We start from the raw sequence: 26,174 nt of genomic DNA on the forward strand, positions 1-26,174 counted from the left end.
ACAGAAGGCACCTTCTGGTTTGGGGAGCCATGGCCTGCCTAGCACGGTCACTCAGAGCTGTTCCCAGCCCCTCCAGAACTCAATGTGGCTTGTTTTGCTTTGTGGAAGTAAATGTAGCCATAGGCAAGGATATGCATTTTGAGGTTCTTCCCTTACTTCACTTCCCAAGCAAATCTGACGTGATCATCTATGTTGGTGACTCTAGACTTCCAGAGACCCCGCTGCATACCCACAACAGCCCTCTGTCTCCTACTAAAGTCCTGGGACTTCAGGCAGAAATAAAAACCCTAGGCTCTAGAGTGCTGGAGCTCACTCCCAGCTACTTAAGGGGGGCATGCGGAGGGAGACACACAGCTATGCAAGGACACCGAGTTCAGTTTGAAGGGCTAGTCTCCAGCACTTGCTCTGCAGTTTTGGGTTATGATGAGTGTCAAGGACACTGAGTTCAGTTTGAAGGGCTAGCCTCCAGCACTTGCTCTGCTGCTCTGGGTGATGATGAGCGTCAAGGAAAAAAACCAAATTGTTGATATGGAACAAGACCATTGCTATGTGAAACCTAACAGTTACTCAGTTTATAAAATGCTCTCGTCATCTGGAGATGAAACCCTTTTGGAGAAAAGCAGTGTGACAGGTGTATCACTTACTGTGACTCACTGGGCCCAGCAGGACCACGCATATTCAACCCAGGCAATCCTCAGACTCCTATAGACCACGTTCCCCGGGGCCTCCAGTCTTAGGGGTAGCTGGTCAGATGTTTGGGAGACTGATTAGGAGGACTGGATTTCTAGTAGCCCGCGTGTGCAAACAAATGCTGGAGGGCACAGAGCTGTGGTGAGTGACTGACTGGAAGACACTTCTTACTGCCCCACACATGAGTCATGAAGGCCCTTGCTGCCAGGAAGGGCATCAGTGCTCCCTGAGTGTGAGACGGGTGTTCAACCCTGAACTGGAAAAACGGTTTGGTCTAAATCACTTTGGCTATGCAATGCCACTTTTGTTGTTTTAAAATGGCTGCAAATAAAACCATTTCCTTATACTTACATTCTTACGCAACTTCCTTCAAGAAGTGCCTTTGTTGTTCTTTATTGTTCCTGTTTTATTGAGATGATATAGCCCCTTACATCAGTCTTGAATTTGAGAATGACCTTGGATCGCTGATTCTCCTGGGACCTCACACTTCATCCACCAGACCGGCCTACTACACTGTTTTGATGTCGCAATCAGCCTTGGAAGCCTTCAAAAGCAGACTGCCCTGTGGACCAGACACTTTAACTACCCACTAGCACAGGAAAGTAGGGCCTCAGTGAGGCACCAATGACAATAATCTACAAATGATCTTTCATTCACACAATGTCTCCACTGAGCAGCAGTCAACTGTTTGAAGATACCCATCATTTAAATCTGATTTAAATTTAAAAATTGAAAGAGAAGGTTCCCTTAGAAATGTTTTTATCAAAAAAAGAAACCAACTAGAAAGAGTGCTACTTAACCACCCAGCCCTAACTGCTGCAGAAGAGTGAATCTGTCTTTATTTATTTATTCATGTATTTTATATATGAGTGTTTTGTCTTCATACACACCAGGAGAGGGAATCAGATCCATTACAGATGGTTGTGAGTCACCTTGCGGTTGCTGAAAATTGAACCCAGGACTCTGGAAAAGTAGTCAAGTTCTCTGAACTACTGAACGATCTCTCCAGGCCCAGCCTGAGCCAATCTGTCTTGATAAAAGTTCACTAATAAATGCAGGCTAAGTGCTGCCATGGATAAGACTCTGTAGTTGTACTCACGGATGCCTTCTCACTTGAGCCCTCAGGAACATGAAGTATTTCATATTTCTTACACACACCAACACAGACCACACTCATACAAAGGTCACAACCATGAAGACTCAAGTTACCCACTTGCTTGCTGATGGTCCCCTTCTGATGAGAAGACAGTCATTTCAGGTAACTTCCATTTAATTTAGCATTTATTTTCATTTATAACGAGATGTCACATTTTCTACATTAAAATATAATCATGCTGACCCCCCCATCCCCTTAGAGAAAAACAGCTGGAAGATGGAATGCACAGAATGGGGAAGTTACTGCTGTACCTGAGAACACACAGCACAGAGACTCAACAGCAGACATGGCAGAGGCGCACAGACTAGAGCTAACGGCTCACACCAGAAAGGAGCAGGAATGAAAGAAAGGCAGAGCTAGGTCAGAGAGCCTGGGGATTGAACAGAGTTGAAAATAACAGCAAACCCAAGGGCAAGCCATCACCATCTTCACGCCCCACCCCAGGATTGAGGAGGCAACAGAGACCTGAACCACCATAAACACAGGGTGAGGATGGGATGTAGGGTTTCTCTGAACCGTACCCCAGCTTTTTCTAAGTCTCAATTCTATATGACTGTAGCCCAGTGGGAATCACCAGCACAAGACACGTCACCACTGCCAGGGTGGTACCAACTGTGCAATGTTGCATGATTCTGGGTGAGCCACAAAAAAAGATGCCACACAGGAATTCCAACTCACAGCACTGGCAGAAAGGAACTCGTCTCATAGGAAAGCACAAGCAGACAGTAAAACCCATCTGCAGAGCAGAGGACAGACCCACAGGCACACCAGCACTCCAGAGGGAAGGCTCAGTTAAGAGCCTCATGGTTTTTCTGAACGGAGAATTCTTCCAGTCTCCACCTTGTCCCTAAGTTTGAGATGGAAGCATCTTAACTTCAAAACAGTGATACTCTTAAGGGAGTTGAGAGGTAGGGTTTGGGAGACCCAAACAAGACATTATTAGCAACTAGCTCTCCACTATGTACAAATACATACATCAGAACAAACTTCATGCCACCCCTTTGCTCCTTTAAAGAACGCACTGAAGGTGAGGTTTTCTGGGCAGGGATCTTCCATTCTGATAGCAGTTTAAACCTCGCAACACTGGCACAATAGTTACCTAGCCTTTGTTTCTAATTACAGAGTAACAGGTAAGTAAACTCCCGCACAAGGTAGGGACGGAGGAGTGCAAAAGGAATCAGGAAACAGAACCAGTACTTCACAAGAGGGTCACGCCAATCACGCCACACGAGCAGCAGTAGCTAGTGCTTTGCAGAGTCTCGAGGGTAAAATTCGCTCAGGGTGCTCTGAGGGATTCTCTTCAGCATTTCTTTGGGGAAGATTCGGAGCAACTGCCAGCCAATGTCCAAAGTCTCATAGACAGTGCGGTTTTCATAGGGACCTAAAATATTGACACTGAATTAATGGCAAAGCACTTCCAATTGGCCAGCATTACTCAGTATTCTGTCTACGAACTAGCAATCAGGCAGGCATAAAATACAACAAAGAAAATATGAGTTGGACTCAAGACTGGATGTAGAAATGAGGATACAAAGTACCCCAGAGATGAGAGGTAAGGAGAGGCCCAAGGGCAGTGTGCATGCTGGTGTAAAGGGTTGAGTTGGACAGAGACAGACAAGTAAGATCCTTAAACAACAAATGCAATGACCCAACATTTTGTTCAAAGGTCAGCAAAAAGCAGACCAGGACACAGGAGAAAAGCTAGGTTTGCAGGAATCTACAGATACGAGAAAGTCTCAATGCCACAAAGCAAATATATTACAGGTCAGAGATTTTCAAAACTTTATTTTGAAACAGACTCTCATTGAGTGGCCCAGGTTAGCTTCAAACTCCACCTCTTAAGTGCTGAAATTATAAGCCAACCGAATTATTTTGTTTAATATAGTAGAATTAAATCCTGCCCCCCGCCCCCCCCCCCCAAAAAAAAAAATCTTCAACCACAAGATTAAGAGTGGCTGGAGTTCTGGGTTCCTTTCTCTATAGTACTTTACCATAGAACTTTTGTATTAGGAAGGAAGGAAGGAAGGAAGGAAGGAAGGAAGGAAGGAAGGAAAGAAAAGTTCCAATAAGACCAATGGTGTAGTTCAGTGGTTAAGCACTTGCTATCATATGTTGGCTCCACTTATAACCCTCAAACAATTATGCCATTGTGTGAGGTGATATCAAAAATAATGAATGCATAATGCAAGTAAGAGTGCACAAATCCTACATGTATCACTTGAGGTGTTATCTCAAAGTAGCATACCTATTTTAACTACCCCTCAAGGACAGAGTATTTCTAGCCTTAACCCACATGAGCCATGTAAGAAAACCCTTGTAGAAGAGAGACAACCAATAAAATGATCAATAGTTCCCTGAGCTGTGAGTGGTGGAAAGCTGGTACCAATATGGCCAAGGATGATGGGACAAGGCTTTGGAGGAGGGCCTGAAATCTCAGCCCCCGCTACAGACCTGCAGCTTCACTGTGTCCAGTCCCACACCTATCTACTGGGGCAAAACCAGCACTTTAAGAAGCTTGGCTGATACAAAAGCAAATCAAAGTTTGAGAGAACTACTGAACAAAATATTGTAGTGAGAATACAAAATAGATTAGGAAGAATACTACAAATAAACACTATCTGATCAGTACAGGATAAGCAAGGCTAAGAATGCTGCCCAGCCAAGTGGACTAGTGAGTGACAGAACACAGACACACAACCAGTGGGACATGTTGGGGTAACTCTATGGGGGAGTTGGAGGAGAACAGAGGTGGTGGATATGTATGATCTTAGTTCACCTCACACAGGAGATTCTCAAAAACAAAAACACAACATGCTGAGGCCCAGCAACTGAGGTAAACTGCTGGAAAAATGACCCCAGCAGACACCAAGAGCACACTGGCCAGAGTGTTGGCAGGCAGGAATGTGGTCAGCTGGGGAAAGTCTCATTCTGGTCACTGGGTCCTAGGCATTGGAACATGAAAAGACATGCTTATAGCAGGTGAGTTGTGGGAGCCTGAGAGAAGGCAGGGCCACAGACAGCAAACTAGAGCCCACAGTACAGTACCAGTCAAAGGTCAGGAAGAAAACAAACAAAACAGCAAAGAAGGTGGTTGGGCTTTGTGAGATAATAATTAGAAGTTCCCTGAGGACGTGCAGAAGGCAGAGGGAAGTCAGGCCTTAAGACCTGGAGGAGTGTCTCATTAGAGGGGAAATGCAGACACCAACGTGAGCACTTAGGTGTTTAACAATTCTGAACTGATTGTGTTTGAAGGGAGTCATCTTACCCTGAGAAATGAAGTTTTTCTCAAATTTCTGCAGAAATTCCAAGTAAAGAAGGTCATCTGAGGTCAGGGCTTCTTCTCCCACCACAGCTTTCATGGCTTGCACATCCTTACCAATAGCGTAGCATGCATACTGAAGAGAGAGAGGACATGTCAACAGTTCAGGATGCACAGAAAGCCCCCAGCAAAGTACGCTAGTATTTATTATATTACCCCCAGAAAGGGGCCAAAAGACTTGCAATGTACGGACATCATCCACACTGCAAATATATACTTCCTCAGTATGCCAATGAATTGACAGTGGATAGAGAATACACACGAACCAAAGAAATTTCTATAGGCCTTCTTCAAATTCCTGTGATTTCACAGGCCTGCCATTTCTACTGCAGAGTCAGATATTTTTCTTTCTTTTTGATGTACAACCTATATGGACCTTAAGGAGTTCATAGAATAAATTCAACTGTTAGCTTCAGTGTTCTGTTGGTTATTTACTTCACATATGTTAAGTACCAAATGTGAGGGTATCCAGGCAGAAATGACTGAACTGGAAGATTCAGTAGCAAGTGCCTGTACCCACTGAGCCTTGTTGCCACCTGTCCCCCCCCCCCCCCCCAATTTCTGTGGCCTAGAAAGATGGCCCAGCCCAGCCCAGATGGCTATTCTTGTAGAGGATCCAGGTTCGATTCCCAGCACCCAGACAGCAGCTAAGCAGTTTCTGTAACTCCAGGTCCAGGAAGATCCTAAACTTTCTTCTGGTCTTGGGCACTGCATGCATGTAGTAAACAGATATTCATGCAGGTAAAATACCAACACACATAAAAATAAATAAATAAAACAGATAAATAAATAGGGACAGAATATTCAATAAAATAAATTTAAAATTTTAGAAATGAGTTACAAGCTTGGTAATTTTCTTGTTGCTAGTACTGCTTTCTGAGATAGTGTCACTATGAAGTCCACGCTGACTTCCGATCTGTAATTCCTTAGCCTCCAGAATACTGGGAATACAGGTCTGACACCACAAGTTGCCCAAACCTAGTGGGTTGTTTGGTTTTATTTTTCAAGGATTTTATTTTATATGCATGAGTGTTTTACATGCATGTATTGATGCAAACCACATACAAGCCTGGTATCCTCAGAGGTCGGAAGAAGGTGTCACTTCCCTAAACCTGGAGTTACACATGTTTCTGAGCCATCATGTGGGTCCTCTTACAAGAACAACAAATACTCTTAACCATCAAGTTATCTCTCCAGCCCCCAAGTCTGGTATTTTAATCTTGATTAGTATAATTTATTCTTGTGAAAAGAGTTGCTTTGTTCCAATGAGGTATTATTCCGTATTAAACCAACATTGAAATTCTACTTGGATGGGAAGAAAAAATGAGTGCTAGAAGAGTTACGGGCAGGACAGCAGAAGACACAGAGAAAGGCAGTCTCAGCTCTCATCCCCAGAGAAGCACGTACCAGCTGGTTAGAGACGTCAGCATGGTCCTTTCTGGTCATTCCTTCTCCAATAGCTGATTTCATCAACCGGGAAAGCGAGGGCAGCACATTGATAGGTGGGTAAATCTTGGGTGGAAAAGAAAGAAAGAAAACAACTATACGCAAAAATCCCAACCTGACTGCACAGAGGCATTTTAAAGTCACAAGCAGCCCTCATATCACACAATCTAAAGGCACCTTTTCCTAGATGAGGGAAGAAACGGTGGTGAGAAACACTTGGGGCACAGTATTCCACAGAGAATCAGATCCAAGAAAGAGAAACATAAAGAGAGCACTTTTTTTTTTTAAATCTAGTTACTGCCTAGGATACCACGTATCTACCTAAACAATCTTCTGCATGAACTCAAAAATTATATAAGCAAAATAAAAACATTATAATAATTTCCCATAAGAGTTGATTTTGGAAATGTTACAAAGCCAGCAAAAATCCTGCTTTTATGTTAATAAGATTGATACCATATACTGCTGTTAGTATAGAATTCCCCGAAAAAAAAGTTCCTTGAGACAGCTGATCCCATTTAAAGGTACAATAAATAAAGACGGTAATTCTTAATTCTGGCATTTTGCCTACTACATGATTTTAGCTTACAGAAATGACATTTTTTTACAGCCACATTAAAACATCAAGCTGATACTTAAGAAGCAATCAAGTCAGCAGACTGTAACAAGTGGCTTCAAGCCCACAGCACTGTTCAAGTGTCAGTCAGTACCTGTCTGTTGTGCAGCTGTCTGTCCACATAGATCTGCCCCTCAGTAATATACCCAGTCAAGTCAGGGATGGGATGAGTGATATCTGCCGGAGAAAGACATCAGGATTAAGCACATGGCTATCTCATATGGCCAATCTCACAAGAAGAGAGTCTACATTACCTACACAGCTCTGCTGCAAGAGCTCCAGAGAATCCATCTCTGGGATGATGTTATTTGTGCTGTCTAACACAGCAGTGAGATGGTTAGCTTTAATTGTCAACAAATACAACAAGGGAAGAGAGTCTTGTTGGGTTGGTTTGTGAGCATATCTGTGGGGAATTATCTTAGCTAATTAACTGATATGAAGACAGCCCACCATGGTCGGAACCATTCCCTAGGCAGGGGGTCCCATACAGGGAAACAATGGAGGTACTGAGCACCCTTGTCCGTTTGAAGTTCCTGCCTTGGCCTTTCTACAACAATGGACTGCAACCTGGAATCATAAGCTGAAACATGGCCCTTCTCCTTTAAGGTGCTTTTTAATCACAGAATTTTGTTGTTGTGATTCTTTGAGACAGGGTTTCTCTGTGTAACAGCTCTGGCTGTCCTGGAACTCACTTTGTAGACCAGGTTAACCTTGAACTCACAGAGATCCACCTGCTTCTGCCTCCTGAGTGCTGGGATAAAAGACGTGCTCCATCACTGTCCGGTTTATCGTGGTGTTTTATCACAGCAAGATATGGAAGCAGAATGGAAAGGCATTTGCCACACATGGCTACTGAGTACCTGAATATGGCTAATAAAACTAAAGGGTTTACTCTCAAATTTCATTTTCATGAAGTTTAAACATCGGGCAAGGAGCCTAGCTGTTACTGTAGTAAATGGCTATTTCCCTTGTCCAGTTACAACGGTACCAACACGTGATGCACACTATGAAGTAAACACTTGCTCCTAGTTACGTGCCTTCTTCTGCAAACATAAAGTCCCATCCTAAGCACACAGCTCTAGGCCAATGTAGGACACAGGCATGGCAGTGGTGCTCAAGCAGCACCCAAAGATTCGACAAGCAGTAAGCATTTAACCCCTTGAGGGAAGATGCCCCCTTGTGTCCCAAGCAATGCAGCACAACAGCTGCTGTGGCTTACGAATCCAGACTGTGAGGGCAGAGTACCAGTTCCTAACCTAACAGTCCACTCCGCTCCTCTGTGCTCAACACAGACCAGAGACACTCTGAGGCATCCAACAGTGCTCACCAGGGTGAGTTAGTTCCCAAACTGCCTCATACAAGTAGCTATTAAAAACGAAATACGGACAAAAAACCACGGCGGCAGAGCCCCAGTCTAAGCACACCCAACCTTGCTGTACGGTAGCGTAGGCTTGCATAGGCCTGGGACAAGCAAGCTGCTTCTTGCCCAAACTGGGGTCAAACATCTCAAAAATCTGTACGTCTATGATTTCACTGCATGTTTAACTGCTGAAATGACTGTCTCACAGGAAATACAAGCAGCTTACATTAAACAGAGACAAATTCTTCATAACTAAAACAGTGCTCTGAAAACAGCAGACATTTGAAACAGAATATCATAAATGAAAATCTGAAATTCAAATTACAAAGAAAACTGCCTTTCTTACAGAAAGTAGTAAGGATAATTAGGGATGCTCTTCAAATGACAGTGTTGTTTAGTAGGAGCAAACTGACCTGGCCAAGCTGTCCTCTGACCTCCCCTGGCCCACAAATCTCTCTCACACACATGCACACACACAGATCAAAAGTGATATAGTCTGGTATAATCAAATATACAAACTTACCATCATTGGGCATGGTGAGAATAGGGATTTGAGTAATGGAGCCATTTCTACCCTCCACTCGACCAGCACGTTCATAGATCGTGGCTAAATCAGTGTACATGTAGCCTGGGAAACCTCGCCGACCAGGAACCTCTTCCCTGGCTGCTGAAACCTGACAGCAAATCAAGCATGGAGAAGACCATGTTACATCAGAGTAAGAAAAACGTTTGGCTAGAACGTCTGCGTGGGTCAGAGCTAGACCCTCTGCATCAATCTTTCTTATGCAACTCCTAACTGGGAGTTGGGGGGGGTGTCTCTGCCCTTTTCCTCCGACTAGGTTGCTTCATTCAGCCTTGATTAGAAGGTATGTGACCAGTCTTATTGTATCTTGTTAGGCCATGTTCGATGGATATCGGTCTGCCTTTTTTTTTTTTTTTAAAGAGAAACAAAAGAAAAGTTGATCTGGGTGAAGAGGGGAAGGACTGGGTGGCATAGAGGGAGTGGAAACTGCGGTCAGGAGGTAAAGTATGAGATTAGAATAAAAGTTAAAAAAATGTTGGCTTCAGTATTCAACAAAATATTAATTTAAGTGGTTATAAATAAAAAGGTAAATATTAAAAAGGAACACATACCAAGAATACATGGCTTACCACATGACTCACACATGAGTCAAACTTCACAACAACCAAACAAAAAAGTGTATCCCAAATTTACAGTCAGAATTGAGTCTCAGATAAGTTTCCCATGATCAAAAAAACCAGAGCCCAGCTTAGTGACGCAGGTCTAGAATTCCAACGGTCAAGGCAAATATCTCAGCTACAGTAAGTCACGGCTAGACTGGGCTATCTATGAACCTGACCAGAGTCAAGAGTCTCTCCTGTCTTCTTAGGGACACACATATGGGAATGTGGGTACCTGCATTACTCCACCATCACAAGCCCCTCAGAGCATTGCCAGTGTAGGCTCTTGCAATGCTCCTCAAAGTGTGACCCGCAGACCAGCAGTCAGCGATGCACGACACTGCCACGGGGATTTGGCAGGACACTTTAATGCTGCCAATCTATGTGAAGCAAATCTAGGTTTGTAAACTGCTTATCTTAAAAAAAAAATCTTTTCTCATAACTCTTTTTGTTGTCCTTAACAAAAGTATTGATCTCTTTCAATGAGGGAAGAAGGATCTAGTCTTTCCCAGACTCAACGTGAACATTGTGACAGTGTGCTGATTAATTTGGGGTATTTTAAAATCTAGGTTGTTTGAGAGCAGGTTTCTTTAGAAGTCTTTTTATGTAGTCAAATTTCTGTAAGATGATAGTGTTATAACTGTTATTAAACAAACATTTGGTTTTCTGAAGAAGAAAATCCAAAGACAGTGTGACCAAACCACTTATTAAAATATTATAATCAAGGCCGGGCGCACACCTTTAATCCCAGCACTTGGGTGGCAAAGGCAGGTGGATCTCTGTGAGTTCAAGCCTGGTCTACAAGAGCTAGTGCCAGGACAGGCTCCAAAGTGAAAAAGAAGCCCTGTCTTGAAAGACAAAACAAAAAAACAAAAACAAAACAAAAAAAATATATAATCATTAAAAACAGAGATCTGAAGGGCAAGAGCTGAGGTCCTGGGTTCAGTTCCTAGCACCCACAGTGGGAAGCCCCCAGCATCTATAACTCCACTTCCAGGGGATCTGAAGCCCTCTTCTGGCCTCCATGAGCAAATACATATACTCAAGACAAGCCAACAGACAAAATTTTTTAAAACTGGGGAATCGTCACTAGCTTGTGGGGCTTTCTTACTTCTAGGACCCTTGGGATAGTAACAATGTGCTAGGCAGGCTATTAATTTTAATCTTACCTTCTAAGATTCCCAGGTTTACAGAAAGAAAAAAACTGTACTGTCTTTTCTAATAAAGATAATCTACAAATTATTTAGGAACAAGCTCAAAAACATGACTAAAGAAAAACAAAAACTTACAAAGGGTCAAGATAATCCTACGAATTGACTCATTTTGTTTAACTGAGGGGAAAAAAAATGAAGGAAGGAAAAGTTACCTCTCGAAGCGCTTCGGCGTAAGAGCTCATATCTGTCAGAATGACCAGGACATGCTTCTCACACTGGTAAGCCAGAAACTCAGCGGTGGTCAGAGCCAGGCGGGGAGTGATGATTCTCTCGATGCTGAAATGAAACAAGTCCCAGGTCACACTCAAAAGCCAGAACCAAAACAATTCTGGACACAACAGCAATTTCTCCTTTGAAAGTCCTATAAATCCGGGGGCGGGGGGGGGGAACACCCAATTATTACTTTGAAGATGCCTCTGTAGGCAATTACTCTGTGTACTCACTGAACAGTAAGTACCACAACGTTAAATCATTTTACAAATGCTTGTCATTTCTCAGAGCTATCGTTTCTCAAAACTGACAAGGGGTGGTGAGAAGAGGGGCAGGAAGAATCAGGTGACATATTTCCCGTGTAAGAAGAAAAGGTTATTTATTGATCATCTATGATGTCTGATGTCATTTAACAATCCAGTCAAGTATTACTGGTCACTTTATAAGCTTCAGTGTCTACGTTAACTCCGTCTTGACTGCAAAGCGAATCTAGAAGCAGACTGGAATTCAAATATAGGGTTTCATCAGTGAAGAGGATCTCACTGTGACGTTTACTTCCTTAATTCCTTTGATCCCCATCTTCTCAAACAGAAAGAAGTGACCATATTTACTTACGTTGGGTCATTAGCCAAGTTCAAAAAGAGGCAGACATTGTCCATTGAGCCATTTTCTTCAAAGTCAGATTTGAAGAACCGGGCTGTTTCCATGTTTACCTAAACATCAATGACTTCATTAGTGCTGGGAGGAGAAAATTCTCATCATCTAGTTTTGATGAAGGCCAAGCTATGAATCTAAATTGTTCTTTTAAAAATTCAAGCATCCATTTTTATTCCTTTTTAGAATGTAAATTGGAGTAAAGCACTTTAGGTACACAGAGTATTACTAATTTTCTGTCACATGTGAAATTTGATTCCTTCATCTTCCTAAAATGCCAAGTTGCACTGTCTCTACCTAGGAACAAAATCAACGACATATGTGTAGTTTATAATCTTATATTATTCCCAACAGAATATCATACTTACCCCCATAGCAGCAAACACAATGGCGAAATTTTCTTCACTGTAGTCCACTACATCTTTGGATTTCTTTACCAAACCAGCCTGGCGACAGATCTGAGCAGCAATCTTTTGAAGATGAAAAGAAACAAGCAGTGAACTACAATCATATCCTGACAGCAAAGCAACTTATCCTTAACTCTGTTATTTTTATAAAGATACAGAAGAAGTGAGAGAGCAGACATACAAGCCTGAATTGGGTGACTAGTTAATACCAACTATTTGCCAGGTACGCCAATGTATCTACAGATTTTCCCCGTGACATGACACAGCAAGTACCCTAGCTCTCACCTCATTGTGCGGCAATCCGGCAGCAGAAAAGATGGGAATTTTCTGTCCCCTAGCAATACTGTTCATGCCATCAATGGCAGAAATGCCCGTCTGAATCATCTCCTCTGGGTAGATCCGACACTGAGGGTTGATTGGCTGACCTGATGTATTCCAAAAAAGGGAAGGCATCAGAATGTCTACATATTACTTGTGGATAAAATGAAAAGACCCAAGCTGTGCTGTGGGACAACACTCTTGTACCCCGTACAGATTTGTCACCTGTACTGGTTTAATAAAATGCTGATTGGCCAGTAGCCAGGCAGGAAGTACAGACAGGGCGACCAGAACAGGAGAATTCTGGGAAGAAGAAAGGCTCAGTCAGTCTGCAGTCTTCACCAGACACAGAGGAAGCAAGATGAGAATGCCTTACTGATAAAAGGTACCAAGCCAGGTAGCTAACACAAAAAAGAATTATGGGTTAATTTAAGATGTAAGAGTTAGTTAATAAAAATCCTAAGCTAATAGGCCAACCAGTTTATAATTAATGCAAGCCTCTGTGTGTTTCTTTGGGACTGAATGGCTGCAGGACTAGGCGGGACAGAAATCTCTGTTAACAAACTATACAATGAATTTCTCTGTACTTAAAATTATTTACTTGATATGATACCATAACAATTATTCTTTCTCTAGCAAGGCTCCCAATGGTCAAAAGTTGTTTTCCCCAGCACTGAAATCCATCTACTGCCCCTACCCATGATGTCAAGGAAGTCTTCAGCCAGCACCACAGGACCTCGGTCAATGGGTTTTCCTGATCCATTGAATACCCGACCTACGCAACAGCAAAAAGAGAAAAGAGAGTAGATCCTGACTTCCAAATCCATATTTTATGTTTCCAGATATTATATAAATGTGTTTAAAAGGAAACAGATCTGTGTACAGAATGAAGAGTGATGTCCACTTACCAAGCATATCCTCTGACACTGGTGTCCGGAGAATATCCCCAGTAAACTCACAGGATGTCTTCTTGGCATCTATACCTGATGTCCCTTCAAATACCTATGAAGAAAAAGAATCAACCAGAAAGGAAACAGAATTTAGGTCAGGGACACTTAGTAGGCCCAGGATCTTGCTTGTGAGCTACGGGTGTGAATTATGCATAAAAGTGATGGTTGAAAGAAAGAACAATGAAAAAGAAAGAAAATTTGAGGGTTTTTGGTCATCTTATAATATCTAAAGAAAACTTAAGATCTGACCACTTTTAGAAATTTCACCTACCCTGGCTGTAGGCTGTTTTTTAGGAAACACGTTAAGAAACCTCTCTTTTCTTGTAATAATATTAAGAACTAGGAAATGTAAGGAAAAAATTCCAAAGAACTGAGGTAGGTATCATTTTGATAGCATCCAATTATCAGTGAATGTGGCTTTTCATCACCATGTAGTTATGGAACATGATGTGTTTTTGATTAGGAAATGGTGGGTGCTCACCTGAACCACTGCTTTGGAGCCACTAACTTCTAGAACTTGCCCACTTCTTTTTGTGCCATCCGGTAACGTCAAGTGGACAATCTCAGCATATCTGGGAAACTAAGCAGGAAACAGTGAAGGATTAAGAATCAGCATTCTATACGTTACCCAAGACACTCTATGCTTCTCTACCTCACCTTGTCTGTGCACTTTCCCACCTTCCAACAAACACACAGGGAGTGGAATCTGGGTCCCTACAACTTATATTTACTGGCACACAAAGTGGCACACTAGTACAAGCTACAGAGAGGAGGGCATTATCTTGCAAAAACACAGCAATTACATTTATTAATTTTCCTCTGGGTGTATATCTTAAGGCTTTGAGACTCCAGAAAGATTACCAATAACAATGTCTCTTCCACTCAAAGTGATGTTCATTTTCTGGGCTATGTATACCTGTACTCACCTAGGCCTCACATGAGAGGAAAAAGAGAAAATGTTACTATGTAATGTTACCATCAGACTAAGATAATGTGCAAAGTATAAACTCAATCTAGTCCAAACATATATATCATTCTATGTAAGAATGTATATCTCTGAAAGATTCCCTCCTACTCCACATACCCATCCAGCCTTATACTGCTCATTTTTGAGATGGGATATAATATAAGCTGAGCTGCCCCGAACTCACTATATGTATTATTGAAGATGAGCTCAAACTCCCAAGCCTACTGTCTGTACCTCCTTAGGGCTGTACATGTAACTGGCAAATTGCACCATTTTCTGCCCAATTATTTTGCAAAGGTACCAGATTAACTCACAGTTTCCTTATTAGCACACAAAAAAGAAAAAACCAAACCAAACCAATATGCTTCTCCCTCTAATTTTGCCAATCTTCTACCTTCTTACTCATTTGTGGTTTTATAAAATGTGGATATTAATCCTCTTATAAACAATGTCTTAATTCTGCTTATGGTATTTTCTATCTCACAAAAGTATGTATTGTTATTCTTTTATATTTTATTTAGGAAAACCTTCAATCTGATAGTCATAAAGGGGGGTTCAGTGCTGTCCTCTGATAGGCTTCTAATAGGCTGATGTCTCACTTAAGTCCACCTGGATTTAATTTTCTATTTATTTTCCATTTTTATTTGGGAAATGAATGCTTTAACAACATTTGACTAGCATAAATGTTTCTCACAATGCCCAATTCACCATGCCAAAAAGTCGTATGTGCCAGATACAATCCCAGAACTCAGAGGACTGAGACAGAAGGAATGCAGTTCCAGGCCAGAGTTGGCTAAGTAATGAGAATGTGTCTTGGCAGCGGTGGTGCACACCTTTAATCTCAGCACTCTCCCAGGAGGCAGAGGCAGGTATGTGGGTCTCTAGTTCAAGGCCAGACTGGTCTACAGAGTGAGTTACAGGACAGCCAGGGCTACACAGAAACCCTGCCTGGGTGTGGGGGAGGTGTATGAGTCTGTCTCACGAAAGGCAAGACAACCAAAAATCATACGTGTGCAGTTGTTTGAGTCCCATATCCTTATGACATGGACAGGTTTATCCCTTTTCTAATTACCCATGTTTCCTCACCCTTTCTCTGACCGTTCTAGCTGGTCAGAAACAATTCTTTTACAAATCTGACTCTACTCACCCAGTCAAAGTTAAGTGGAATCACTGAAAACAAATAAAATTTCTGGGTATTTGGAGTCTTGCAGGCCTTTCTGTGAGTCTCACGGTGTTCTCTATACAAGTTATGTCTAGCACAGTGGCTACATTGGTTTCCATAAACTGACTCTTCATTACTGTGTCTAATAAATAGTACTGACTTAAGCTTTTATGTAATCTCATGGGGAACAATGACAGCTGCTATTATTCCCATCCTTTCCCCTCTTGCTCTTTTCCCACTGCTTGCTAAGGTCAAACACAAGGATGGCAGCAATGGTGACGAGCATTCTCATCTTACTCCCGGTCATTTTTAACTTTAGGTCAGGTCTTGGCCAGAGCTCCTAAAAACCCTGTAATTTCCTAGGTATCAGGAACAATCGAGAGGAAAGGAATTCACTGCAAGTCCTTCAACCACACTTGTGCCTGCACTTCAGGAGACCATGGATGGTGTCCACTGTCCAAGGGAACCACGCGCCCAATTATAGAGCTAGATGTTTCAAACACCCATCCTCTGATGTCTGAGACTGACATGGTCAATACAGCCAGGAATGTGATCAACAGTAGTAACATAAAGAATTCTCCATAGAAGTACCGAGAGCTGGGAGTTCTACTGATGGAAAGAGAATGCAGCCACAAGCAGACACACACGGCCCTCAGCTCCTCGGGGCAGAGGCTCTGTACTCAGGAATCTATATATTCACTCATCTGGCTATTCATTTATACTTTTTAGTAACTTTTAAAGTAAGTCAGTAAACTAACTGCTCCTGCTTTGGATGCGCAATTCTAGCAGATTATGGAAAATGAATAGAGACCCTCTGATTTACAGCCAAGCCTGATAGTAGCTGTGTCTACCTAGATACCCATGCTGTACGAATGAAGTGGGTACCCCACATGTATGAAAGCAAGTTAGTGGGGTAAGAAATGAGTCGAATTCCTGGTCTGTGGAAAACCTGAACTCAGTTATTGTGAAGCTGTACATCTGGTGTTAGAAGTACTGAGGGCAGAAGCCAGAAGGAAACAGAGCAGCTTTCACTAATTGAAAACACAGTGTTACTAGGGCAGTGGTTCTCAATCTTCCTAATGCTGCAACCCTTTAATAGAGTTCCTCAAGGTGTGGTGACCCCAACCATAAAATGGTTTCACTGCTACCTCATAATTGTACTTTTGCTACTGTTATAAATCGTAGTACAAATATCCGAATTTACGAGAGTTGGAGCCAGGAGGATGGGTGGGGCTTGAGGTTTCCAGTCCAGCTGAGAAAACTCTTTACAAGATTTCCAACTGGGAAAGACCCAGCATCAAAGAACGAGGCAGAGAGTGACAGAGGACACCTGATGCCTCCTCCTGGGACAGAGGGACGTGGACTAGGTTTACTCTCAAGATTACTCTGTAAGACTCCTTTGTCATAAAAAATATTATTGTGATGAAGTTAAAGGAAATATGCACTTTTTCTTTAAAAAATGTTTCTTGATTTATTTTCTGCTTCCAGAGGGTGACATGCTAAAAACATACATGATCATCACTGATATCTGTCAACAAAATAATAACTGTGTGCTTCTCCCAGCCTTGTTGCAACAGCCACCAACAGAAACTCTGGAAAGCACACGATATAAACTTTCTCTGACACGTTTCCTTTTGTTTTTCTAAAATAGCTTTTGTTTGTAATATTGTATTTTTTTCTGACGATACTCTGATTGTAAGAATCTCATGGAATGAGAAACTAGATTCCACTACTCCTTTCCTAAAGTTAGCAGTAAGTTCATAACAGACACAGAACATGTAAACCAATGATCCCTATGACCAAGGCAGGACAAACTATTCCGTTGAAGGTTTTCTGCCACCACTGAGATACTCTGTTCTTGTATGTTCATTACTTGCAAGTCCACATCAGGTTCTCAAAAGTAAATTACACTTAGTTATTCAAGTGTTTAACATTTAGTACAGAGGGAAATACTACTTTAAAAAGCCTAACACGTCAGGTTTTAACAAAGGATACAAAACGCCACACCTCTGTATAATATCCTTCAGGTTATAAAACACACTCTTTATTTCTGTTTTCCCCCTATAAATCTATATAAAGTTAAACTCTCTCCTCTGCCTTTGAAGACAAGGGACTTGAGGCTGTGAAATGGAATCCACACTAAACCTAGTACTGGAACCCAGTCTTCTGACGTTCGGTCTCTTTCCTACAGAGAATACTTACAGTCACGCCGAAAAATGCTTTACAATTGAGAACACACATTTAAAGAGTAGTAGTGAAATGTGAAGTACAACAGTCAGACCACAATGGACGTCCGTACCTTCACGTGATCTAAGATTACTAGTGGACCATTCACTCCTGAGACAGTCTTGTAGGCTGGAAAGAAAGAGTTGTGTTTAGTGACACAGCACAAGCGGACATGGCGCTCTGGTTTTAACCCCCCACCCATCTACCTATTAGAACACACAAAAAGCTTCACAAATTTTTCAATGAGTTTTAAAATACAGCTGCTCCTGTACAACTTTTCAATGCCCATCTTCAAAAACATTTGCCTCTTGCTCCATGTAAGCCACTGTTCTCAGAGCCCAGGGTACTAAGGAAACACTGAGGCTGCTGCCCTTGAAAAGTTCCCTTTTCACGTGGGGTGTGTCAATGTGACAGCAGAGGCAGAGGCACTTAGCTAAACAGACAAGGAACCCCTAACAACTTTAAAAAGTTGTGACAAGCCGGGCAGTGGTGGTACACGCTTCAATCCCAGCACTCGGGAGGCAGAGGCAGGCAAATCTCTGTGAGTTTGAGGCCAGCTAGTTCCAGGACAGGCACCAAAGCTACAGAGAAACCCTGTCTCAAAAAAAAGTAGTGACAAAACTCACGGAGAAAATCTGAGGAAACCGTGGAAGGTAAAGTCATACGGAATAATATGACTATGAACAACAGGGACTATGTGGAAAGACACCGTCAAGGAGGAGGCAGGCAATGGAAAACCAGCAGGGGTCAAGGAAGCTAAGTATTCTGGTCGCTTTTTAAAACAGGACGTCAGGGTGTAGCTCTGGCTGGCCTTGAACTTACAGAGATTTGTCTCTCCCTTCCCAGAGAGCTGGGATTAATGGTGTGTACCACCTCACCCAGTGAGATAGTACTCTTTACTTTGTTTTTGAGTCAGGGTCTCACTCTATGGCCCAGCCTGATCTTGAACTTGCCGCAACTGTCCCACTTCAGCTTCTTGGGTGCTGGGGATTTAATTTTTTTCTTTTAACCTTTATTTTTATGTGTATGGATGTTTGGCCTGCATGCATGTCTGTGTACCATGTATGTGCAGTGCCCATGGAGGTCAGAAGGGTGTGTTGGATCTCTTGGAACTGGAGCTAAGGTCAATGAGAGCTGCCATACGGTACTGGGAATCTTCTGGAAAAGCAACCAGTGCTCTTAACCACCGAGCTATCTCTCCAGCCCCTCCCCACCAATAAATAGGCTGATAGCTGTGCCAGCAGGGGTGGGAGAAGACAGAGTTAAGATGGCTCAGCAAGTAAAGGCACGTGCCATCAAGAATGACAACCTGAGTTCAAGCTACAGCAAAAAGAAATGTCCCAAAAGTTGTTCTCCTAATCCACACATATGCACTCGCCCAAACACTTCAAACACACATACAATAAATAAATGAACAAACAATAAACATAATAAATGAACAAACAATAAACATATGCACTCGCCCAAACATAAACACACATACAATAAATAAATGACAAACAAATATATATATATATATATATATATATACACACACACACACACACACACACACACACACACACACACACAATAAAAAAATACTTAAAAGCAGGGCACAGTGCCCCCCTCTAATAAACCAGGAAGGGTAGGACAGGTAAGTTCCAGGCAAAAAGGAACAAAAGAATCAAATATTACTATAAGGTTAAACGCAATGTACGCCCTAGAAAGAAACACCTAGTCTACTTTCATTCATTTTAATATATACTTTAAATATTTATTTTATTTGTATTTATTATGCATGGTTGTCCAAATTTTATGTATATTACAGGCCAGCAGGTGCCTGCTAAAACCAAAGTGCATTGATCTCCACAAGTGGAGTTCGAGGTGGTTGAGAAGTGCTTCATGTGAGCGGAAATGGATAGAGTCCAAAGTCCTCTGCAAAAGCAACAAATGATCAAAACTGACGGCTCCAGCCCCTCACTCATTCTAGAAAGGAGTTAGCTATTCTTGCTGGCAAAGTTCACATTGATTAGACCACAAAATAGTTAGAAAATAACAACTTTAGCAGACAACTTCAAAATTTGCTAAATCTCATAATTAGAAGAGCTAAAAAAATACATTTCTTAGGAAAATACATGATAAAGCCTAAAATAATTTATGTGAAACTATTAACTGGTCAGGAATGCTTCACTTGTCTGATTTGAGATCTTCCAATCAGCTTGGACAAAGATTCCTGGAACAAATACCATCTTCCCCAAAATGAGGAAACCACTTACTAACCAGTCTGTCCACTGCAGGGGCTTCCAATCCCTCTCACTCAAAGTCAGGAAATAAGTGTCTTGGTACAGACTAGGACAGAAAAGGCAAGCCCATTCCATACCGAGACAGTTAAACACAAGACGGCAAATACCTGTGTCACGGCAGTCTCAATAGCCCCAAACTGAAACGTCTTTACTATTGTGGATGAGGGCGTTAAGTCTCAATAGGGCCCCCAAACTGAGACGTCTTTTACTATCTTGGATGAGGGCGTTAAGTCTCAATAGGGCCCCCAAACTGAGACGTCTTTTACTATCTTGGATGAGGGCGTTAAGTCTCAATAGGGCCCCCAAACTGAGACATCTTTTACTATCTTGGATGAGGGCGTTAAGTCTCAATAGGGCCCCCAAACTGAGACGTCTTTTACTATCTTGGATGAGGGCGTTAAGTCTCAATAGGGCCCCCAAACTGAGACGTCTTTTACTATCTTGGATGAGGGCGTTAAGTCTCAATAGGGCCCCCAAACTGAGACGTCTTTTACTATCTTGGATGAGGGCGTTAAGTCTCAATAGGGCCCCCAAACTGAGACGTCTTTTACTATCTTGGATGAGGGCGTTAAGTCTCAATAGGGCCCCCAAACTGAGACGTCTTTTACTATCTTGGATGAGGGCGTTAAGTCTCAATAGGGCCCCCAAACTGAGACGTCTTTTACTATCTTGGATGAGGGCGTTAAGTCTCAATAGGGCCCCCAAACTGAGACGTCTTTTACTATCTTGGATGAGGGCGTTACGATTTGCTGCACTTCAGGCCAGTTTTAGGAAAACACTCTTACTGCTTTAAGGTAATCTATTTTAAAAAAAAAAACCAAACATGTAATTTCAACCTTTCAAAAAATTTGTTTTCATTTAAAAAACCCCAAATACTGTTCTTCAAAGACTTTCTAGAACTGTTGTGAGCTACAATGCTTCCTGAAACCCACTTTTAAAGATACAGAAGCTTGAACTTTCCCCAAACCTTCCCTAAGCCTTACAGCACAGGGAAGGGGATAATGGGATTGATAAGAAATTCTCAAAACACTTCATTAAAATCCCCCCAATTCTTAAAATTCTTCTACTTCAAAAAAAGACAGTACTTTCTTTGAATTTCGAGTATTGACAACTATGGCTAAGAATATCATGGTTAAAATTCAAACTCATTACACACGATGAAGTTTGCCAGTCACAAGCAAAACACATGACCAAGAAAAAGCATTAGTCACGGTTTTTCCAGGAAACAGCAGAGTTGAGTCCACTATAGAAGACAAGGCATAGAGGTCTTGAGTTCAATCCCCAGAACGACAAACAGGAAAAAAAATAAAAACTTAATTGAAAAAAAGAACTCTAAATTTGCAACAATGAATATATGACCTTTGAAAAGCCAATAAGCAAACACTACAAATTTACTGAATACCAACAGCTCCATTATTCCTGGCTTTCCAAGAGCAAAATCATTTTCAGAGAGGAGGAGCTAGCCCACGCACCTGAAGCCTGTCAACCCGAATGAAGCCTGTCTCTAGGCACTTGAGCCAAATCCTAAAACTCAACTAGCTGTGTCTGGAAGTCTTTGTAGAGCAGCACCCTCTATTTCTAAGAACTACACCCCGAGGCTGGGCACGGCAGCACATTCCAGTAATTTTAGCACTTTGATTGTGATTTCAGGGCCAGCCTAGGCTACGTGCTAGGAGTCCCTGCCTCAAACAAGAGTACCCACAATTTGAGCTATGAAAAGTGCAGGATATGTTACAGTTTGGTGGGCCAAGCAGTTCTCCTGGTTTCTACATTCTATCACTGCTGCAAAGCTACCTACCCTTCTCCAGCTGCTGTTAGAACAGCAGCCCAGCTCGGTCTACGGTGGCTACTAAACCCATGATAAACCAAGCAAATGCAAGCTCTGCAAGCAGGGAATGAGAGATGCGACAGAGAAGCCAGTTTTCCCTCGCAGGCTCTCTAGTGTGGTACAGGTGAGACAGAGGCACACAACAGAGACTGAGCATGGACCCCATCACCTGAACTAAGTGGAAATACACCAAACCATGGAGAGCGAGGCACACTTTACCAAGCATTTTCAGATCATCTGATTTTGTCTTTACAAACACTAGAAGGTGAGCAAGGCCAGTGTAATCTCCCTACAAAATGGAGGACCTGAGGTTTGTCTTACTCAAAGTTTTGTGCTGCTTTCCTTTACAGCTGCTACTCTACGGTCCTGAAACTCTAACTGACTACAGTATAACTTAAAATAGAGAACACACAGTTCTAGCATTTATACTAGAGATTGGCACAAGAAGACAGTTTAAAGAAGAAGGTCAGCCCTTTCCATGACAATGAAGGTATTCAAAAAGAAAACTGTGCGGGGAAAACATCAGATACCACCTTTTAGTCCTCAATACATCCAGCCTTCACCAGAATAACCACTAGCAGTTGGATATCAGTTCTGAGTATGGCATCCAAGAGCATCACACAGCAGTCACTGACAAATTATTTCCCTTATGGCGACAGCAAATACATGGGTATACTATACAAAAACATTTACAGAGTAGCATTTAAAAGCCGTGACTTATTCGGAAGCTGAGGAAGACAGCTGCTACCAGGGATACAGGGTAAAAAAAACAGCTGGGTTTGGTGGTGAATGACTTTAAATTCACCAATTGGGAGGGAGAGGCAGGCAGATCTCTTTGAGTTCAAGGCCAGCATTGTCTTCACAGTGAATCTAGGATCTACAGTCCCTTTTCTTAAACAAACAAAACAAACAACTTGCTCAACAACCAACCCATTAAAAAAACAAAACTTCATGAACTACAAAGATTTTAAGGAACACACAGTCCGTCAGATGACCGGCTCTTCCTCTTGCAGGGAAAGAGGCTGTTCAACACCACTAACAGCCTCAAGGATTGTGACATATTTAAAGGAATAGCCATTGCACAATAAGCCCTAGCTCTCTAGGCACCACCAAAATTCAGAAAGCAATCCCTTCTATTGTGCAAGAGCAGAGAACTAACCTGAGCAATGGCCGCCTGAAAGAAGTCCTAGGGGAAACGCAAGCAGAGTTCCTTGTGCTTTTGCTGGGGCTCTGCTTTATGATACAAGACACTTAAGGTTAGCCGACGAGTCAAGAAAAGTGGAGCCAACCAATACGCTCAAATATTTTGCTTTAAAAGCATGTGTATAGTGATGTCAGAAAGTCAAATAATGTGTTCAAGAGTAGGTGCTAATTCCAAGCCTGAATATTTTACTTTCCATTTCTTTTTACCAGCCCAATAAACCTGAAGTTATTTTAAAACAGGATCTAATTTTCACAGGGGAACTGCAAATATTATTACTCCATTCCTCTGTCAAAGAGTATATATCAAATAACTATAATTATTTACCACTTTAGGTGGTACTCTGACACTTTAATAATAAAAATTTAAAAGTTAATATTTATCTGAAAGCATTTAAAACTGATTAAAATAAAAATGTGTCAAAAATAGTAAAAGACGATACTTAAATTCACTTAGTTGTTTGCTTAAGTACAGTATTTCAACTCCAGGAAAACTCCAACCATATTTAAAATCTACCCACTACACGACTAGGACAATGAACTGCAAGTTACAGAATTTACAGAGCACTTCGGAGGTCAGACACTGTGAGCGTGGGATACAAAGAGGGCAACTTACGGCCCTTTCAGCGACAGCTTCGTCAGAGCGGCCCTTTCAGCGACAGCTTCGTCAGCAGGATCCTGCTCTGGGCAAACTCTTCAACCACCAGCCAGGACATGCAGATGTTGGTGGGGAGACACTATTCCTATCTCTGAAGGGCTTAGCACATTAGCCAGAGTATTCTATGCTCTCAGATTGACACTAAGTGATTCATTACACACAAATGAGACTACTGTGGCCTTATAACATTTTTACTAGAAGACACACCAATGTCCATGGGTTCTGCCCAGTGCAAAGGATGAATACCAAATGCAATTCACAAGAATCTAATTCTTAGATATAAATCTGTCAATTTTTCTGTCAAATTGACAGATATAAATCTGTCAATGTTTCCTTCTGCTCCTATGAGCCCCTAACCGGCTAACTCCAACAATTATTCTAAAAAAAAAAAAAAAGCCTAAAAGGCACATCTCGGCAATCCAGTCAGTCTCCACTGTGTTTTCTCCCTTCTCCACACTGCAGTGTTATCACATGACCCACTGACAGCTCAGGACAGGATTAGTCAGACTGGAGGGCGACTTGCTAAAACCCTCCATCTGAAATTCTTCTTAACCAATGAGCCACCCACAGAGCCAGGCTGGCAATTAACCAGTGCTAATGCAGTCATATTACCTGGAAAACAACAGACACTTAATTTAAGAAGTCTCTTTCCAAAGCTCTCTCCCTGGCTTCAAGGGGGCCGTGAAGAGGTCTGGAGCTATACAACTGAAATCTGCAGCCAACAAGAGCCATTTTTCTTTGGGAACGACTGACCGTCTTGTCTGTTTAAACATCGCTTATTATGGTCTTTTATAATCACCACACGTAAGCCTATGCACATAACACCAGATATGGGGGAAAGCTTTTCGGTCTTACCAAGGAACCTTCCAGTCAACTGAATTTGGTTAGCTGGTGAGTAAAGGAAGAAACGGCACATGAGCAAGCAAGGATTAAGAAATCCCAATTTTTGGTTCCTCCTTTGCCAATAATTAGATGTCTGAAACCTGGCATGGCCTCTCCTTTCCAGAACCTTAGGTGTCTCGCTTGTAAAATGAGAGGGAGGAACTGCACGACTAGGGTACTTTTCAGTTCTAAGGTTCTCAGGTATCTAGGTGTCCTCCTGTGAGCGGTCCCTGCAGAATAAGCCAGCTCTCCCTCTAGCCTGCCCACGTCAGCGATGACACTACACCTCCTGCCAAGTCCACCTGCCCAGAGGTCCTCGGGGCAGGGGGGACGGGAGTGGGCGTTCTCCCAACTCACAGGCATTTAAATGAGGCCAGGAACAGACCACGATCCGAGGGACACGGAGTGGCCCTCAGAGACAGACAAGTGCCTAAGAATACTCCAGTCCGGGAAACCCGGGGAGGGTGGGGCAATCGCCAGGAGTCCACTAGCCCATGGGGCGATTCCAGTCAGTGCTCCCGCCGTCGGCCCATCTAAGTCACGGCAATGCCAACGCAAAGCTGGAGAGGTGCGTGCGAGCCGCGCGATGAGGGAAATGAACCCCATCCCCTCCCCGCTGGCTGAACAGGTGAGCACAAGCCAGGCAGCCCCGCTCCCTTTCCCGTACTCACTGAGACGAGGCTGGGAGAGGTAGTTCCGGCTCACTGCCAGCGCCTGCTCCCGAGCTCCGGCCATCGGTCCACCGGTGGGCACGGGCAGCTCGGGCGCGGCCCCGTTCACGATTCCCCGCATCGCTCGCAACGCCATCTTGTCTCCTCCGTCCCGACTGGCCCCGCAGCGACGCGACGCAGGCGCAGATATAGCAGGGAGGCCCGTGCGGCCGGCTCCGCCCATGCGCGCTGCGAAGCTGCGGCAGAGGCCCCGCCTTCTCGGCGGCGCCCCGCCCCCAGTCTCGTGACTCGAGCTCTGCGGGGGTGGTGCAGGGTGCGGGCGCGCGCAAGCAAGCGAGCGATAAGGGAGCTGACCAGAGTGCTGGGAGCGCGGCCCCGAGGCCTGGAGCGGGAAAAGAAGCCACGGGGGCCAGAAAGGCAAGATGTGCGCAAAGGAGAGAAGGCACACACCAAAAAGAAGAAAAGATTGAATGGAAAGCAGGGAAAGAGGAGTTAGGGAAATATGCCTAATAAAATACATGCAACTGATGTCTATTTTTTTTTTCTCCTTTTTTCGAGACAGGGTTTCTCTGTAGCTTTGGAGCCTGTCCTGAAACTAGCTCTGTAGACCAGGCTGGTCTCGAACTCACAGAGATCCACCTGCCTCTGCCTCCCGAGTGCTGGGATTAAAGGCATGCATCACCATCACCCGGCACTACTGATGTCTATTGTCAAACTATGAAAACCGCCTTAAAAAGCAGAAGATAGAAAATCTATCTAGCATGGAGTGCTTT

General features: G+C 43.0%; 1 protein-coding gene across 1 annotated transcript; it reads right to left on the reverse strand.

Annotated features, from left to right (window-relative positions):
- Positions 1-1,953: 1,953 nt before the first annotated feature.
- Positions 1,954-25,587, reverse strand: Atp6v1b2 (ATPase H+ transporting V1 subunit B2). The gene is made up of 14 exons (XM_041675052.1): positions 25,402-25,587; positions 17,951-18,006; positions 14,004-14,102; positions 13,481-13,574; positions 13,270-13,347; positions 12,540-12,679; positions 12,216-12,317; positions 11,809-11,906; positions 11,136-11,259; positions 9,111-9,261; positions 7,322-7,404; positions 6,573-6,677; positions 5,112-5,241; positions 1,954-3,227 (listed from the first exon to the last, which is right to left on the reverse strand). The coding sequence occupies exons 1-14, from the start codon at positions 25,535-25,537 to the stop codon at positions 3,088-3,090; spliced, it is 1,536 nt and encodes a 511-aa protein (XP_041530986.1). The 5' UTR covers positions 25,538-25,587; the 3' UTR covers positions 1,954-3,087.
- Between the last annotated feature and the right edge of the window lie 587 nt (positions 25,588-26,174).

This window comes from Microtus oregoni, unplaced genomic scaffold (assembly GCF_018167655.1).
Source record: "Microtus oregoni isolate MIOR12 unplaced genomic scaffold, Mior012 000025F_ref0000491, whole genome shotgun sequence".
Taxonomy (NCBI): domain Eukaryota; kingdom Metazoa; phylum Chordata; class Mammalia; order Rodentia; family Cricetidae; genus Microtus; species Microtus oregoni.

Coding starts and splice junctions, on each gene's coding strand:
- Atp6v1b2 (XM_041675052.1), bottom strand. CDS start 25,537: ATGGCGTTGCGAGCGATGCGGGGAATCGTGAACGGGGCCGCGCCCGAG. Junction 18,007..25,401: donor CCTCTCCCAGCCTCGTCTCA/GTGAGTACGGGA, acceptor CTTTCTTTCCAG/CCTACAAGACTGTCTCAGGA. Junction 12,318..12,539: donor CCGGATTGCCGCACAATGAG/GTGAGAGCTAGG, acceptor CATCTTCAAAAG/ATTGCTGCTCAGATCTGTCG.